We start from the raw sequence: 19,004 nt of genomic DNA on the forward strand, positions 1-19,004 counted from the left end.
TGAGTGGTCTTAGGGGCTTGTGGGAGAGGACAGGCACTGGCTGGCTGGGAATCGTGGTCCCAACAGGCAGTGGAGGCGACTGAACACAGAGCCTCCCCAAAATAGAGTGCCACAAACTTCTCAAGTGTTACAGGGGGCATTGCATTTTTACAGGATACGGAGGGCTGACTTCAGTTCCCACGTTCAGGGGCAGATTCATGATTATAGGTGTGCTACAGAGACAGACAACCCCAAGGCTGTGCTCACAGTCCAACTGCACCTCTTGTGTGTCCTGTTAGGTGGTTTAGGTGCCTCCTTCTTACTGTGTCTTCTCCCTTTAACCCACTTTTAAGTGTCCAGCCTTCCAGATGTTGTCTAATGAGACATATGGGCAGCTGACTCGGGCTTTTGAATTTTCCCAGGGACTAAGGCACTCTAAACCTACCCTTGGCTTGGTATTTCAGTGCCAGATTTGCTTGTGACTCCAACTTAAGCAGCAAAACATTTGCACTTCAATCACTGCTCACTGAAGAAATCAACCTAAAACTGTAAACCAGTGATGGGGACTGACACCTCCAGTTGGTGCCGGTGGTTTTTCTAATCAGAGATGTCTCTTATCTTGTCAAGATCCAGGCTCAGGTCATTAATATAACAGAGGAAGGAAACCAAGGCTGCATAAATTGTCACTGATTGTGCTAGAGATACCAAAAGTCTTTCCTCTTTAATTAATTTGCTGAACTGCAAGTGAAACAGACCCACAATCCAAAAGGCCCACCTTGGTAGGTGTGATGCTGAAGGGAATGCATGCACCTGCCCCTCACCTGCTCTCAGGCATCTGGCAGATCTGCAGTGCTGGGTTTAGTGACTTTGCCTTATTAACTCAGGTTCCTTATGCTTTTGTGAAAAACGGACTTAACAACAGTTGCCTAAAGCCAGAAAAAGAGGAGCAAGACTACGTTATTAAAACCCAGAATGCAATACCATTTTAAAATTCATCAAAGTGCTTAGAGGAAATTCTCCAGAGACCGGGGACTTAGTCATCCAGGTTTTTCCAGCTCATTTCGATAATTGCCCCTTGAAATAGTTGTCTTTCTTTTTTTTTTTTTTTCTCTTTTTCTAACACTGCCACTTGGTAAGTATTCACTGAGCAGGCAGCTCAGCTCCACAGCTGCAGAAGGTCAAAAGAAACCTCAAGATTTCCACCATGTACATCTCTACTTTCTATAACATGAGCCAACCACATCCAAGTACATACAAAATATTCATCTCACTGTCACTTGTAGAGATATTAGCAACACTTTAGCTAGTTTAACTAATTAATGTACTGGTAAAATTAACTTCTTTATTAAGTGATTTATTAAAAAAAAAAGGTGGTGTTTAGAGACAATAATGTGTGAGTTATTCAGTATTTTTAACTACCTTCAGGCCTGGAGACACTCAGTCTCAGTACTTTCCTACCTTCTTGAAAACTATATGATCTGATTGCTTCTGTCTCTGTATAAATTCATACTGTCACCAAGACAGGCAGCCTAAGTACTGTCACATGAACTTGAGCGGGAACCTGATACAACTGAAACTGAAAAAAGAAGTTATTTTTCAGCTGCGTCATTCCATTGGTAAAAACATAAAGCTTACATTACAACATATAGTTTTATTGTGGGGTTTCTGTGCAACTTCTACCCAAGAAAATCTAAAGATCAGTACAACTTCCCATTATATTGCCACTGGAAAATATGTCAGCATCCACAGTAGTGCACCAATAGGGACTTTTTCCTGGGGTTTTCCCTTAAAAGTTTTGGGATTTTTTTTTAAATTTGTTTTCTTCCTCCTAATATCTCTTACTGACTGTAGAATTAGAGGTAGAGTCTAGTATCTGCCCATACAGCCTTATATCTGAACCTTCCTGTGTGGTTCAGGCAGAAATAAGAAGGCCCTGCTGCAATGCACTTAGGTGCGGCATCTTTGGGGTAGGTGTCTGTCTCTGGGCACTCTCTCTCTTTTAGTCAGCAAAATGAAAGAAGCAGTTTAGGCTGTGATTCATCTGACATTGTAGACATCTACTTTAGTATCTCTGTTTTAAACAGCTACTTCTGCAGGATTAGGTGAGCTGCACCCTATTTTCACTTGTCTGTATTTACTGTATCAACAGTAACAATAAAAGGAGCCTGGAGTGAGCAGCCCAGGCAAAGATACTTTGTCAGATATATCCCACTTTTTACAGACTAAAAGTTGAGTGACAACTCACTAGAGGTAAAGAATCCCATTTACAGGGACTGAGTTTGGATCAAGTTGTTAAAGCTCTGTTCTGTCACTTACTTTCAAGTTAATCTCATTTTTCTATGTAGACAGAAATCACAGAATCACAGAATAACCCATGTAGGAAGGGACACACGAGGATCATTGAGTCCAACCCTTAGCCCTTCCTGGGACAATCCCAAGAGTCACACCATGTGCCCGAGAGTATCATCCCAACACTTCTTGAACTCTGCCAGGCTTAGTGCTGTGACCACTTCCCTGGGGAGCCTGTTCCAGTGCCCAACCACCTTCTGGGTGAAGAACCTTTTTTCTAGCATCCAACCTAACCCCCCCTTACACAACTTTAGGCCATTGATTTCAAAGAGAAAATGATCCATGCTCATGGATCTGGGCATGAGTCACTATATGGGTAGATAAAGACACAAAGCACAAAAGAAGAGAATACTTAGGAACATCTTTCTATGCCTGTATTGAGGTTCCTATGTGTCTTGTATTTGGGGAAATTCTGTACAGATGCTTTGATAGTTCTGCACTCAGCTGAAGGACAGGATGGCTAGAAGTATTATTGAGCCAAAATAAATGACATTTTCAGAGGGCTGCTGCTAAGTAGAAGACTGGTTCTGCTTGGCAGAAGGGGAAGTCATGAAAAATACAACACTTTGAAGGGCAAAGCAGTACCAAGACAAGAGGGGTTGGCAGAAGGCACCGTGGTGCCATCCTTGTGATCAAAGGCTGGCCCTCTTCTTGAGGCACCAGACTGGACACAGGCAGAAGTCACAAACTGGAGCTTAACGGTCTTGTCTTCAGTCTGATGTAACCATCTTACAAATATATATGAAATATATTAATTTCTGTGAGGTCTTCAAACACAAGGCCAGTGCATGACCTCATTAGTACCTGACTAATCAATGAAGGCTGGAAGCAGGAGGAATGCTGTTTGCTTTGCTTGGAAGCTGCCGATGCAGCAGGAAGGAAGCACATGGAAAGTTCAGATGCATCTGACTTTTTGTGCAGACAGAAGATGATCTTTAATATGGCTATACCAGGTTTAGTTTCTAATTTTAATACTTACTCTCTCCTAAAGTCACAGCCAGCAAATGGCTGATCTTGAATTCAGTCCAAAATCAGTGGCTATTGAGAATGAGTGGGGGCAGTGACAAGAGGGCTTGATGTTGCATTCAGATTATATTATTAATCTGTAATCTATATACCATGCACAGGGCAGTTTGCTATATACTATGTACTGAGTAAATAATTAAGCAGCAACTAACTATACAGAGAAGGTGGGAAGTGCTCTTGTTTGTTATTAGCCCCTCACAGTCTTCAGAAGTGGATTATAAGTAACTCAGAATCTTGGGCTATGGATGGCAACCTTGTCATCAAATATAAAAAAATACCTTTGATGAGATCAGTGAAAGCTCTCCAGAGGTCTGAAGCTGGGCAGCAGACACTGATTAGCTGCTGCCTCCACAAAATACAAATTCTTCCCTGAGCCCAAGAAACAGCTGATGGATATAGTCGGAAGTGATAAAAAGATCACTCTTAAACGGATACAAGGAGATTTAACTCATAGCACCATCACCCTGAAGCCCTTACACAAATAACAAAAGACAGGTTTCAAAAACTAGAGGGTCCTTTAGTCTAAAGACTTACACAAATCTTTGTCATATATCTGAGTCCTAAAGAAAATTCACCTCTGAATGAGACTGCAGAAATGTACCAAACAAGCACCCTTAGGCCCTCTGGCCCTCTATAGCAACATGCTGTCACATTGTGGGGTGGTGATATAGTACAAAACTGTGGAATTATTTTAGAATTATCATATTTTGCAGCATGAATTCCTAAACCACACTGTCCAGTACAACTATTCTATAGCTCTTGCACAGCCCATCCATGATTATTACATAATCATATGACAATCATATCAGATGAGGATGGAGAAGTAATTTCCATTCTAACAGTCCATCTCCTGAAACTAGGTTCTTTTCTATGCAGTTACTATTTCTAAAAACGCCATCCAAGCAAAGTTCTGAATTTTTCAGTTGATTTTCCATACATATTCTAACGTGGGTATTTCAAGATGAACAGAAGAAATCTCATACTTTGCCAATATATTTAAAAGTTCAGTGGAATGACCTCAGGATTAATAACCTGACATCAATCCAGTGTAAAACACTGGAATGGCTAATTCCAGGCACTATTTATAAAGAATCAGAGAAAAGTAATGCAATTCATGCCAATCAGGATGGAATTAAGTAAAATATATTTTGTTTCAAGAAAGCTATCTTGATATTTTTTGAGGTTTTAAATTTTCCAGGGAAAAAAATCTATACTACTGATGTAATACTTATAAACTTTGGTAGCACTCTTGGAACTAAAATAAAATTTGATTAAGAAACTAGAATTATCTAAAATCATCAATGTAATGATTGAATGGATTAAAATCTGAGCAATTTACATTCTTAAAAACCCTTATAAATAGGGACTCATCACCAAGAGGATGTCAGTCAGCTCTTCAGGGTCAATTCTGGGCTCTGTGCTGGGTTTGTACAAGTCAGTAATAACATTATTGTTTTCTTTCAGGATTTAGCCCATGTTTATAAGCATGCTAATATTTTGATAGTGTATTTTTATGGAAGCACTGAAAACCCATACAGCTAATGTATGAGGTCAGGACAGAGTTTCTATTGCTTGGGACGTACTAAAATCAAGACCACAGACAAACATCCTCAGATTTGCTTCACTGAAGTTTGTTAGACCACATTGTAATAGTGTTATCCAAATCATGGATTAGGACAAAGCCAAAGAACATATGTTTGTCACATCCTGTTTGGATGATACCAGCATAGACACAAACAGAACAAGCAGATTCTGGCACAAAATCAAAGACATTTTTGTTAAACTCACAGTTGTTAAAGAACATGTCAATTATCACATGGGCTGAGTAATTAAATTCTATATTTTGCCCATGAAAATATCTTTAATAGCCTTTGCAAAATGTCATTTTCAAAGACAATCTTTAAATTTGTAAGACCTGCTTTTCAGCAGAACATAGACAGAGCAAAGATTTGATTCACAGCAGTTCAAATAACAGCTTATTTTTTTCATTTGCAGGAAATAAGTTTTTTCTACCTGCTTTATTTTAAAGCTTCTTGGGATATAAAAGCTTTCTGCTCAGTCATTGGCTGTAAATTGCAGAATGAAGCACTAACCTACAGCATTTCCAAATGAAGTAGTCTGTTTATACAGAAAGCACAAGAGCTATAATTACTACATGATCACATTTGTATATCAAGGTCAGATTTATGTGATTCACGCTATTGTTTGGACATAAAGGGAGTTGATTTTTAGCATGGTGGTGCACAACTACTATTGTTGTTATATCACTGACTGTAGAAACAATATTAACTTTTGCTCATTTGAGTTTTTCTAGTTAGGTTAACTACAGCTCAGGCATGTTAGAAAACTGGTTTGTTAGTATTTGCCCTAAAATATTCATTATATTTGCAAAATATGTATTTATATTATTACTGTCCAGGTTGTATATTCTATTATGAAAGAAAAAAAAACCAACAAAACCTCCAAAATAAAAAACAAATTAAGTCATTAAATGATTTATGCATGAAATCACAGAGAGTTTAAGCAATATCTAATGCAGGTAACTAAATAGTGTACAAAATATTTCCTGATATTTTCTTCTCTGCAAAATCCCTGAATAAGATTTTCTTCTTGACTACTACCAAATATATTGGCAAATTTTATATTCTGTTGCTGAGAATCCATTGTCTCTCCATACTACTTAACCAGTACTAAAATATAGGGATTCAACTCATTTTACTTATTAGTTAAGCATTAGAATTAGTCAAGCACTTAGATTGCACCAATTAATTCAATATAATTGTATGTATTTATAATCAGGCACAAGAAAAAATGCTTTCCTAAAGGAATCAGCTATTGTATTATTGTACTGAATTAAATTGCCACCCAGCTGCCATTAGTGTCAACCTGTTCTTAGTTAGACCCCCTTCTTACTGAAACCCCAACTAGTCTTTCTCTTTTTAGGTGTAGGTGTCCCTGGGTAAAAGACAATCATATTTCTCTGGCTTTCATTATTCTCTGTCTCTTCTGGGCTTTTATATTTCATATTCACTCCTTGCTCCCACTTTCTCCCACTCACATACTGTCATATGTAAGGATTTTACATAAACCTGATAGTATTATCTTCACATTGCAAAGTAGAGTTGGAAAGCATTGGTTTTCTTTTTTTGGAGGGTGAGAAATAGAGTCAAAATGCCATCTTGACGCAGCCTAAATTCTACTACTGTCTTTTGGTCAAGAGTTTCATAAAAGCTGTACTTAGCCTCAAAAGACAAATCACTCACGTGGGCATAAGGTTTGAGGAATTTGCCATTTGAATGGTGCCCTAATAAATTGTCCAAAGTCACAGACTCAGTGTTGAACCCACATGAGCACATTCACCACCTTTTCTCTCTCTAGGAGAGCCGCATATGTTTCCTTCTCAGTGCTGTTTCTCACCAATCAATGATGATAAATTCAACCAACTTGATTTCTTTATAAATATTTTTCTAGATTTCTTTGATATTTCATTTATTTGCTGGTTGCTGTTGTACCAAGAGGCCCAAGAATGAATAGGAGACGTAGAAAGGGAATACAGTCATCCTAAACCACTGAGATCTAACCAAAAATGTTGATAACTCTGCTTATAGCAAATGAAAAATTAAACAATATTCAGTAGATTCTTATAGCAGATGTAAGAGATTCTGTGACTTTTTAGACTTACGAAAAATAAATTGCCATCAATTCAAAATGTAAATCATAGTTACTCGTCAACTTAGGTCAGCGTCCAATTTAGAAAGCAGTGAGTCATTATATATATTTTATTTCTTGCTTTGATTTGAATAGTATAAACCTATGATGCTGAAGGTGATTTTTTTGCCTAAGGAGATGGATAATATAATTAAAAGAAAGAGGTGTGCTGTAAAATTAAACAATTTTAAGCAGACATGTCATCATGGGTTGAATCAGATCCAGGGTTGCCAGTGGCTATGGGTTTGCTGTAAGACGGTGGTACTCAGCTGTCTGTCAGGGGAGGCCCTTCCCAGTTCACAAAAAAAACCAGTGCCATGCCCAGGCCTTCTTCTAACAACTTTTTTCATGCATGTAACACAACATTCAGGCATAATGTTCTTGGTTTAAGGTAGATACTTCTCCTCTTGCATATTTGACTTCAAATCAAAGGACTCACCTCTTCCTTACGAGCAGAGCCCATAACCATTTCTTCTCCTGTGCTGCCAAGCTGGTGGTATACCTGGTAGAATCTCAGATCCTTTCCAGCCAGTATGTAAAAATCTGAAATCTGCTGGTTAAAGAGTTGCCTAGCCCTCCTAATAACAAAAAAGCTCTTGACAACATCACTTGAAAGTATCATAAAGGCTCAGAAACGGAAAGGAAAAATGAGATAGTAACATCCCATCCAAAAAGTCTTATGTTGCAATTTTTAATTGAATCTCATGTGTCTTGGAGACAGGGATTATTCTGTTATTTTTAATGTTGAGGATTGGCAAACCTCCAGACCCACATGACATATCTGGAAACACCAAACAAACAGGACAAAACCCATAAACAAACTACAGCAGTCTCTGGGGAAACAGGTCAACAGGCCTAACCAGACTTCTCTTAGACAGAAGGTTAAAAAAAAAAGACTTATAGAGGAGGAAGTGTGCTTTTCCTCATGGAATCAAGTGATGTGCTCAAGTGAAAATGGGCAGACTGGTTAAGCAAAGGGTGTGATCTGGGAATGGCCTCCCACTCCCCTGTGGCCTTAGCTCCTCTGTTTGATCCCAATCTCATCCTTATGGGTCCTTGTCACATCTCCCATTCTGCCGGCTTACCCAGTCCACATCTCTCTGTCTCACGTGGTTTGTCCCAGACTCCTCGCTTTATCAACTCATGGCAATGTCTTCTGTGTAGCATTCTCCTTCCCAGCACCAATATCTGGCCCCAAAACCCTGTCAATCTTTTTTCTGCCTTGTCCTTTTGGACCAAACATGGAGATCAGTCCAGAAGGGTTCAAAGTGAAAGGTATGTGCCAGTTCTACCTACCTGTCTGAGGCTCTGCAGCATCTCTAACACCTTCCTTCCCCTAGAGCAACACAATACTTAACCTGGAAAGAGTACACAATATAATAGCAGAGAAGTCTGATGAAAAAATGCAAAACCATTTTTCCATGGTGTGCTGTGACTGTCCCCCCACACCCTCCTTCCCTCTCTTACACGCAGGATTGCTCCCCGTCAGAACACTTGCTCCCAGTCTCTTTATCCTTCAAATCTTATCTCCATCTTCCAAAAAAGATCAGTCTGGTGCATACACCTGACATGGAAATTTTCAGCCTGAATGGTTAGACTGAAGTTATATCTGAAAACAGGGTCTTCTGAAGTGTCAGACAACTTGGGCAGATGATGTTACCAGCGCTGCACTCAGCACAGCTGAGTGAGTAGTTGCCACATTGAGTTAGACAGAGAGTTTTCCCAGTCAGCTAAATGAAACTCTCCTGTAGCAATTTTTAACAAGGTGTTATTTTTCAGGGGATTTCTATTGGATCTCATTACCACAATGAAATTCAAAATATCAAATTCAGTGATCAAATAATGTACGATAAATTGCCATCACTGAAGGATTAACAGACATTGTTTCATACTGACTGTTTGAGTAAGTGACCTTGTCAGTCCCGTAGTTTGGTCAGTTTTACTTCCTTGATCTTTTCTCCTCATCTAGGTAGGTTTCTGGTCGTGACAGATGAGACATGAGATCTTCAGCATCGAGGCTTTCAAGCTTTTCTTCAAGAGATTCACTATGGAATCGGTAAGAAAGACAAAAGACATAAACATAAATGACCAAGTTAAAGAGTAAAAAGCAGACCACAGAATCTATGAAAAATAAGCCCAGAAGACACTGATTTTATCAATTGTAATACCTGCAAGTGGGATTTTTCTCTGCTTAATGCCACTTTGGACATTACTACAGTGCATGTTTCTCAGAAAATGTCTAAATTACTGATCCTTCCAAGGATCAAAAATTCCAATAAAGCAGTAAATACTTACAAAACATTGATTACCTGAGCACGTACTGAAACAAACACATTTATTACATATTTTGCTTTGCTGTAATAGATTTCAAAGCTGGATAAGGGGCACAGGGAATAAAAAGGACACTCCTTTCAACTCATCTAGATCTAGTAACTGATGTTGTTTTAACATCGAAAACAAGAAATCTCTGAGATCAGCCTGAAAAATCTATGGCAAGATTTGTGCGGGGGCTTGAAAAGAGGAGGGACTCTCTTTGCATGATATAAAGTGCTGAACAGCACACAGTTGTCAAAATATGCTTTTGTTTATTCAGTCTCTGGATGGTGAGTGCTCTTGTTTTAAAGTTTCCACTGTGTTTCACTGAACCACTAAAAGCTACATTTGGATTGCCTAACTTGAACCACAACACTGATGGTTAAGGCTGCAGTGTTCTTTGTACCTGGTGCACTGGCTGGAGCTGCCCTGGTACAGGTCACTGCTCCCCGTGTGACCATCGCAACGCTGTGGGACTTTCATCTTTTCTTCCTCCCTGGGGGAATTAGTTGACCATATTGCACTCCAGACCAGCCAAGAGGGTGAATCACTGCTGCTGATCTTCTAAAAACTGAATAAATCCTCCTTTGGTGCATTTGCTTTGTCACATGGCTACACATATTTTTCCTTTTTAAGTCCATGATGTCTTAAATAAGCAAAAGTTCAGAAGGCAAACAATCATCTTTGAAAAAGCATGAAGCTCTTAAGCTGGACATTCTTATTTGATTTTGAAATAGCACTTACATTTTTACGCTCCTAGATTTTCTTGGAGAAATAAAACACAACCACCAACAAGAAAAGAAGTAGTGTTAAGTTCCCTGAAATCAATTAAACCCAGTTTCATTTCATATTTTTGTCTTGACTGCCGCTCCTGAGGAGGTGCAAACCATCACTGAAACTTTTCCCATGACTGGGACACTTAGAGGATCTTTCTCCCACACTGATCATCTTGATAAAGAACAAGATGATGGTGAGCCTTTCCTATCCTCAGAGGCAAGAAACAACTTCTTCCTCTGCTCATTTCTATTTCCCACAACACTTTTAGGAACCAAAGGAATTTGACATTTTTTCTACCCTCCTTTCAAATCTTATGGGATAAGCATTTCTTTAAAAAAATCCTTAGAGGCAGGATAGATGAGCAGATGGTCACTCTCAACAAGGGAGCCAGTTAGCTTAGGAAGATGGAAGCTCAAATTCAGTGGTTAAAAGTAGAAGCAAATGAGTAACCAGAGAAAGGGGCTGCTGTGGTGAACTTCTCGACTGAAATTCTGTACTTCTTTATTTCATTTAGCACTGACCCAATAGAGATTTGGTTCACACAGTAAGACTAGTTTCCAAAAGCTTCCATATGGTTATCTGACATCCTGAGTTTTAACAGAACCTCACAACTTCAACATTCAAACATCTACATTTAAAAAGCATGTAGACCATAATTTTAAATATTTAAAAATAAATATTTAAAAACTTTTCCTTGAGCATTAAAGCAGATATGCCTCTAATTATTTCAGGTCTTATGTATTGTTAAACATATTGATCCACCTAATAAAATGAACAAATAAACAAAAAAACCCAAACAAAATAAAATCTCACTAAAAACCAAAAGACATCGCTCCTGAATTGAAAATTTCCTGCGCTACATTCAAATCCAGAGTATGGCTAAGTGATGCATCTTTGACAACAGTAGCTTATATGAGGGAAACATAGATGTGCCAGTAAGTTCAGGGGTTGCAAGGACCATTTTTATAACATCCAGCATCTGCAGATTTATTTCCAGCATTTCTCTAACAAGATGCTATTTAGGAAATTAACAAATGAAATATGCTCAGTCAACACTATAAGCCAGTATTTGAACTTCAACTCAGTATGTCCATATACATTCATGTCTGCAAACCATGTCTTAGCAAAGCTGGTGCAAAGGTAGAAATTAATTCTGTGCCTCTGTTTAGGGTCTTAGTCCTTCTTCTTCAAAAAAGTACTGCTTTTATGCTAATAAAATCATAATGCAGAGGGGGAACTCCATCACAAAACCAGATCTTTCTGCTTTATATTCTCACATCATGACCAACTAGTAGAAATAAACTTTTTCATTTACCTACCAAACCTTTTTGTCTATCCAATAAAATGATGACAAAATTGTTTGGCCTGGGAGCCCTTCCCATCTTTCAGCTATTTTTTGAAACTCTTACAATAAAATGTATAGTAAAAATACTTAGTTCTGATATAGCAGTACTCAGCTGTAAAAGCCCAGTGTGCTTTCACCTAGAAAAATAAATGTAGTTGTCTGTATTCCACAGATAGAGAAACAATGTACACAGAGATCAAATGCCATGTCAGAGCCATGAGTGGCACCCCAAAGACATGATCCCAGGTGTACAGAGCCTTTATTTCATTTTCAAACTACTTCCCAGGTTCCTTTTGGTCTGAACCTCCATTTTCACTGCAGGCAAAACGCACGCTGCCATCAGCATGCATTTAGCTGCTTAGGTAGAATCAGAGATGTGCCTGGTAGTGACACAGCCAAATCATTTCCAGAGGGAAAGAGAAAATATTGAAATGTTTGCAATGTGGGTTGAGGCTTTATTTCATTCCCTTTTTATTTTGGAGAGCCTGTTATGCCAGCTGCCCTGCAACATGTTCATTTCTGCAGTATCATTCTCCGATTTTAGTCATTGCTATTTCTCATATTAAAAAAAAGAAAAGGCATTCAGCTACTATGATTCCTGCTTTGGAAGGACTCTTATTTCTCGTTTCAGTCAGAGTACCCTTTCATGATATATTGGCTTCATCTTGTCCTTTGCAATCCCATGGACATGGCCTGCTCTCATGCCAATTCCAACAGTGCCCTTCCAACAATCCTCCAAGGATTCGCTCAGGGTCAGGAATGCAAGGATAACCACTGACAGGTTTTCCTGTGCTGGTCCTCAACCTCACCAAAGCAGTAATGGTGGGAACTGCTGGGAGAGCAGCTCCCAGGGGTCAGTAGTTCTTACATGACCATCTCTGTCAGTAAAGAGTAGGCTCCCATTCACACCGTGGGCAAGGGTTAAACTTTCCAGTGGCTCCACTGACAGTTTTCTTATCCATCAGCACTCATTAGATTTTGATATCTTTGGGCTGTCCAAACTACAGTCCTTATAGAAGAGTATGCTGCTGCTGCTTTTATATTCTGAAGATGTTGTAAGGGCTGTATTTTGAATCTGTTCTCTCCTGACACACAGAATCATAGAATATCCTGAGCTGGAAGAGATCCACAAGGATTATCGAAGTCCAGCTCCTGGCCCTGCATAGGACAGTCCCAAGAATCACACCATGTGTCTGAGATCATTGTCCAAATGCCTCTTGAACTCTGGCAGGCTTGGTGGTGTGACCACTGCCCTGGTCCAGTGCCCAACCACCCTCTGGGGGAAGACCCTTTTCCTAATATCTAGTCTAAAACTCTCCTGACACAGCTTCAGGCCATTCCCTAGGGTCCTGTCACTGGTCACCAAACAGAAAAGATCACTGTCTGTCCTTCCTCTTCCCCTTGTGAGGATGTTGAAGACCACAATAAGGTCTCCCCTCAGTCTCCTGTTCTCCTGGCTGAACGAACCAAGTGACTTCAGCCACTCCTTGCATGGCTTCCCTTCAGGCCCCTCATATGCAGTATTACACTTCCTACGAACCGATGTAAGGTTTCTTAAATGAGCAACTCTAACAAAACATTTCTGTAAAATAGAAATACCAAATTCAGTACACCTGTAATAAGCAAAGGAACATTCCTTCCCTGTCCTGAGGCTACTGCTTCTTGCCACAGGTGAGCATTTTCCTGTTTTCTCTTTGGAGGATGCAGAGGGTGCAGGAGAAAAGCCCATTGCTTGTTGATGGTGTTATTATTGTTAGCCTGGAATGCCATTACGCATTTGTCTGCATGACTCTTGATCTTGCATGACAAAACCCAAAAACAAAGGCAAAACTGAATCAGCAGATTAGTCAGCTTAATCTTGTGTAACTCAATGCTGCACTTCATTTTCAGTGCTGTTATTTTCAGCTGCCCTTTGAGATCGCTCTTTGAGTTTACTTATCACTCAGCCAAGCTGCTCTCTCAGGACATTCAAGTAAATAAGATGGAAAACATATCACTCAGCAGAATATTTATGATGTTTTGATTTAATCTTTTTCATTTGGTACACATAGTGTTAAAACTGCAAGATCTTAATGTTACCAAAATGTCATTTATAACGAGAACATAATGAGTTCTCTTTTTGCTATCATATTAATATTGAAAGAATGCAAAAAGAACCTTCTGTTTAGGCCACTATTGTTAGTGCTAAAAGGCTTTTAAACTAATACTGTAATTTCTAAGACAGTTGCTTATGTTTTCATATCTTATTTTAAATACCAAATGAAGACAACTGCTTGGAGACGCCAGTATTAAAATTGAAATCAGCTGATCCTTGTATTGAAAACAGTCACAGCAGCAACACAAATTGTTGATGCAGTTCATGTAGTCCATAAACTGCATTGGTAGATACTGTCACCTAAAACCACAGAATTGCAATCAGCATGTTTCCTGAACCTGGATTTTGGCTTTCTGCATGTACAGCAATATTATACAGACAAGAACAGTTTCCTTTGGCTGGAAAATTACCTGACTGTTCTATCCCAACAACACAATCATTTCAAAGATTTGTTTGCAAATGTCAAAGCCAACAGCCTTCTTTCTCAAGAAGAAACACTCTGCAGTTACCATATAAGTTTCCTTCAAGCAAATTAGCACCCATCACAATGTGTGACGTAGGTTTCAATGTTTAAAATAGGCTTTGCCTTTTCCGGTGAGTACATCACCCACTTATGTGATATTAAATGTGTAAACACGCTGCAGGTTAAAATATGTAGTTGTTACATTTTCTACAAGGCTCAGTCAGCTGTTGGGACCATTCTCTGAGAGGACACAGCTCCTGGAGGTGAAATGCCTCCTAACTAAACATTTCCCACTGAAGTACAAAGTGATGATGCTGCATGTCCTTACATAAATGGTGTGGTTTTGTTTTTCAAAACAAAACTATGGGAGTTCCATTAACAAAAAAAGTTTACTGAGTTTTAGCACGAGACACTCCAAAACCAAAAGCAAAACTCAGCCTGCTGAGATTCTTGTTGATTTGAAGCTTCTTTTATCCTCTAAGCCCAACATTCAACTCAAACAGCTGATGTTCAGAAATATTTGTGGATATTCTAGTACTTATGGCCATAAATTTATATAAGCCTTTCCCATTAATTTTGTCAGAAGTTATCTGAAAATAATATTATAAAAATGTAGCAACAGCAATTTACTATAGAGACATTTTCTCGGGGAATCTCAAACCAGTTTTATTGAGTAACAAATACCACCGCTGTCTTATGTCCTACAGTGATCTCATACAATGAGTTAGGATCAGGAGGAGGATGGGAAGTAATGCTGACTGCTGTGTTTAGCTGAAATGGATAAATCTAACACCAAACCACAAATGTATTCAGGACAGCAGTATAGTAGAGAAACATAGCCTAAGGATATTTTCCTGATGAGTTTTAACACACCACTAGTTCTGTTGCTATTTGCTGCTGAGCTGGTGACACTCTCCATGTTGGTGAAGACGTTAAGGAGCGTAGAAAGAACAACTACGTAGTTTACTAACAAAAGCACGTGAATTTCAATGATTTTATGTTTTAATTAAACACTAATATCTAATCTACACCATTTTTATCAGTAGTAATAGCCAAGATAGGAACCTCGCAAGCAAAGAAATGAGTGTAGTTGTAAACCCGTATTTGCAAAGTGGAATTATCTTGTTCATACTTGACAATCAAAAAACCCCAAATTTGACATGTGAGATCCTGGCATGACTATGCCTGTACTAATCAAAAGGAGTCATCTGCACAGTAGCCCTGTGCACAGTGATTTCCTTCTCCAGCTAACAACTCACTTCAGTGCCACACTGACAGGCTGCAAATGGCCCCAGAGGCAGCTCGTCTGAGCATGCTCCACGGCAGGGTTTGGTGTACAGCCAGGGACTTGGGTCAAGCTTGTTTACAAAACCAAGCAGCAACCACACCTTTGTGGTTTGTATCTGTGATCTTGCTTCCTATGCAGCAGGGAAATGTGACCTCAGGGTGGTCCTGGGGCTGCTCTCTGTGGGCAGCATAAGCATATCCCACAGGAGATCCACCACCAGCTTCAGCCCAGATGAGGTGTTGATATCCTGAAGAGCTGACTTTGCATGACTAAAGCTAGAGAGCCACAATCACAGGAGGGCCACAGGCTTCTCTATCTGGCTCCTTATCTATAGTGGAAAGATAATCTTGTTCTCTACCTCACCACTGTGTGGTTTCAACAGTTAATTGCATTGATGATTTGAAGAGCTGTGCAAGTGCCATGTAGCTCTTCACCTCTAGCACATACTGGTCATGCTGCAAAGTTTGCAATGATGACAATAGTCATCATCACCTGATGACTCCTGCTCTCAGCTCTTATGAATGAACTGATGATATCAATCTAAATATAATCTGTCTAGAGGTCTATAAAATGAAAATACTACAGTTGCTATTCAGTTTATTACACAACACCTGTGCTAGTAGTTTGTACCGTCATTGCTATGTTCCTTAGCCTCTCCCTAAACATGGTAACTATCACCAATATTGCAGAATTATTATCAATTTGCTGTAATTAACTCTCCTGTTGGTAATCACGGTACAAAAAGCCAGGGAATTAAATGGATTTGTAGACTGAAACACTGGGTGGGATGGCAAGACAGCACAGGTTCCTTTACTGCAAGGCATCAGCAGTAAGGTGTGTGCTTTCCCATGCTGTTTGCATGATCCTGATCAGCACTAGCTTGTCCCAGGATGGACACAGAGATGCATTTCACTTCAGAATACCAAGAGGAGTGAGATAAGCATAACTTCACTGGCAAGCCTTCCATGAGAAAAAGGCTGCAGCACAGCCTCCCCCAGGATCTAGCACAGACTAAGATAGCGTTAGAGCAGACACTGTGAAATATAACTTTCACACTCTGATGATTATTCTTTGACATTTGTGAAATGAAACAGTGACTACAGTTAGTGACAATTTATAGAGAGGTGCATCCTACAAATTTAGAATTGAATCTCAGATACTGATCACAATTCAAAACAGGAGACATGGTAAAATCTGAAATCCACTAAACGTTATCTGACATACTTACATAATTTGACTAGTTTAAACCTAAGCACATTTTTATAGGCAGCTTGTGTAATTTACTTTTATTAACATCATATTAATTAACTAATCTTGCTTCCAGTGAGTTTAAGTGAAGATAATCCAAGCCTAAAGAGGTCATGCCCATAGGGCTATTTTCTTTACCAACATTTGTATAGGGGCAGGGAAATGCTGCTTCCATGCAGCAAAACAGAGCACCATGTTCTCTTAAAGAGAGTTAAAAATTTCAGAACTGTTAAAAAAAAAAAAAAAGTCAATTATGATTGGTAATTACTGATCTACCTTTTTCTTTAGGCCTTGTGCTGTTCTCTTTATTTACCAGTATTCTTCTGCATTCATTCTACTTTTTATATATTTAATATTTCATTTCAAAAGATAATTTGTTTTCTGATGAGGTAACACAGAAGCTCAGCTGCTGTTACTCTCTACTCAGCTTTCACTTCTGTCACTCTTCACTGCTCCAGTTTCCCTGGCCTGCCTACTCCCCTTCTTAGTTGAACATGCTCTTCAGTTCTGCACTTTAAATTTTCTCAAAATAATATTGCAGAAATGACATCTTTAGCAGTACGTCCAGCTTCTGTCTGTACTCCCTCGAGTAGGATTTGTTTGGGATAGCACATAAGGTTATTTTACAGTCCAGAGACTAGTGCTCAAGCTCAATAACTTCAGCCTGAAGAGGAACAGTTCAACCTTAACAGTGAGAGTACCCAATTAATTAAACCAGTTAGCCCATCAGTGCAATGGATTTATCCTCACTTGATATCTGCTAGAGAGGGATCAGGACTTTTCCTAATGTAAACCATGCAGACCACAGGCCTGGCCCAGGAACAGCTGTGTGACGGCCCATGATTGATGTTCTGCAGGAAATTACAAGGGATGACCACAGAGACCCTGTTTGGCCCTCAGGCCATATCTCAGTCCCTCGCCCATCTAGTTTCCATGCAGGCTGGGCATGCTGAAGCAGCTCTTTTGGATGCTACCAACTGCTCTTCCCTGGCCCCAGCCAGTTCTTCACTCTCCATAATGCTTTTGATGCCACCAACCATTTTTATCTTCTTAATCTCTCTTCCTCCTCCACTGCTCTTGCGAACACGATCCTCAACTGATTTTCTTCCTACCCCTCCAATCCCTTATTCAGTGCTTCAGGTTTGTTTTTTTCCCAAATCCATTTTTCAGTGCAACTCCCACACAGTTCTTTTCTTGGCTTCCTCCTCCTCTTGCCTACTCTACCTTGCAGAGTCTCATGATGTTTAACAATCATCTGTACGAGCTCCGAGCCTTTGTGCCAGAAAGCTGGATCACGTGAAGCAGCAGCAGCAGCAATCACATGGCCATATGGAGGGCTTCTGCTAAGGCAATGAAATCAAAGAAACATGTTCAGGCAGGACCATTTCTCAGCAGTATTGGTCATATTTTTTCTGGCAGAACTGCATACAAATCATTTTTTATGGGTATACACAAATCAGGTATCTCCTTTTTATGCTTACTCAGGCATTGCAGCCTTTAGTTGATACTGTCAACTATTTTTGAGTTGTACAGTCATTTTATTAGAATTACATACAAAACTATGTAAAAGCCTAAATACATTGTAATGCAGTAGGTCCTTATACAGAGAATATAAAAACTTTTGAAATGGATATAGCCGTATAATATTGCTCACTTTCAGTTGTTCAGTCTTGAGTATATTTCCCATTCCTGAATGGCTGAGCTTATGTGAAGAGAATCACAAACACAAAGAGTAGGAAATCACATAGTATGGCTAAATAAATCACACTGATACAGCAGATGACCATAATTACTTGAGCCTCCTGAGACTTAGCCTTCTTTAGAAAGGAACATATGGGTCCCAAAACCTAAGCTTAAAAAAATATCATTAGAGCTGTCTGTCAGTTCCCTGAGTTACGTGACGCAATAATGGAAAAAAGGATATGTTAACTTATTCAGAAATAGTGCTTTGGAGGGGACTCAGGGCTGCAACCCCCGCGGTTCAGTTTGGGGCAGCGCTGCTGCTGCTGCTGCGACCCGGCCATCGCAGCAGAGACAGAGCCCTCGCTCTGGGAAGGCTCAGGTAATACATAATCGGCGACAGCAGCTTCTCTGAGACATCGGACGTCTTAAAAATTAACGAAGTATGAGGAGGGTAAAGACCTACACAGCCAGGCTGCGGAATGGGATGGCTCTGTCAGCGGGGGCTGCACAACATCCCCGGCTTTACATCACCGGCGGATGGGGCTCCGACCGGCTGTGACGGACCTAAGAAAGGGGAAAAAGAAACAGCCCCTCTGGCTCGCCCCAGGGGTTCCGTGGACCGCGGGGCGGGCACACCGTCCCTCCCTGCTGCCACACGGCACAGGAAGCCCATTCCCCGGCTGGCGACAGCGCTGGGCCCCAGCATTAGGCGACCTTGCCTGCTTTCACC

General features: G+C 39.9%; 1 protein-coding gene and 1 long non-coding RNA gene across 8 annotated transcripts in view; one reads left to right on the forward strand and one right to left on the reverse strand.

Moving 5' to 3' along the window:
• ASAP1 (ArfGAP with SH3 domain, ankyrin repeat and PH domain 1) overlaps positions 1-19,004 on the forward strand; it is a 147,221-nt gene that overhangs the window by 9,735 nt on the left and 118,482 nt on the right. For all 4 annotated transcript variants that reach the window (XM_032683938.1, XM_032683963.1, XM_032683945.1 and 1 more), the window contains exon 2: positions 9,032-9,118. In XM_032683938.1, the coding sequence (XP_032539829.1) occupies positions 9,060-9,118 (59 nt within the window). In that variant the 5' untranslated portion in view covers positions 9,032-9,059. The remainder of the gene's footprint in view (positions 1-9,031; positions 9,119-19,004) is intronic.
• On the reverse strand, positions 1,441-18,834 carry LOC116784923. 4 transcript variants are annotated; one of them, XR_004356305.1, is made up of 8 exons: positions 18,738-18,834; positions 17,816-17,931; positions 8,975-9,107; positions 8,359-8,420; positions 8,148-8,250; positions 7,502-7,640; positions 5,368-5,472; positions 1,441-1,555 (listed from the first exon to the last, which is right to left on the reverse strand). It is a non-coding gene; the product is annotated as an uncharacterized LOC116784923 (long non-coding RNA). The 4 variants fall into 4 exon arrangements; XR_004356302.1 differs by having other exon boundaries at positions 17,816-17,934; positions 18,738-18,823; XR_004356303.1 differs by lacking the exon at positions 8,148-8,250 and having other exon boundaries at positions 17,816-17,934; positions 18,738-18,823.

Source organism: Chiroxiphia lanceolata, chromosome 1 (assembly GCF_009829145.1).
Source record: "Chiroxiphia lanceolata isolate bChiLan1 chromosome 1, bChiLan1.pri, whole genome shotgun sequence".
Lineage (NCBI taxonomy): Eukaryota > Metazoa > Chordata > Aves > Passeriformes > Pipridae > Chiroxiphia > Chiroxiphia lanceolata.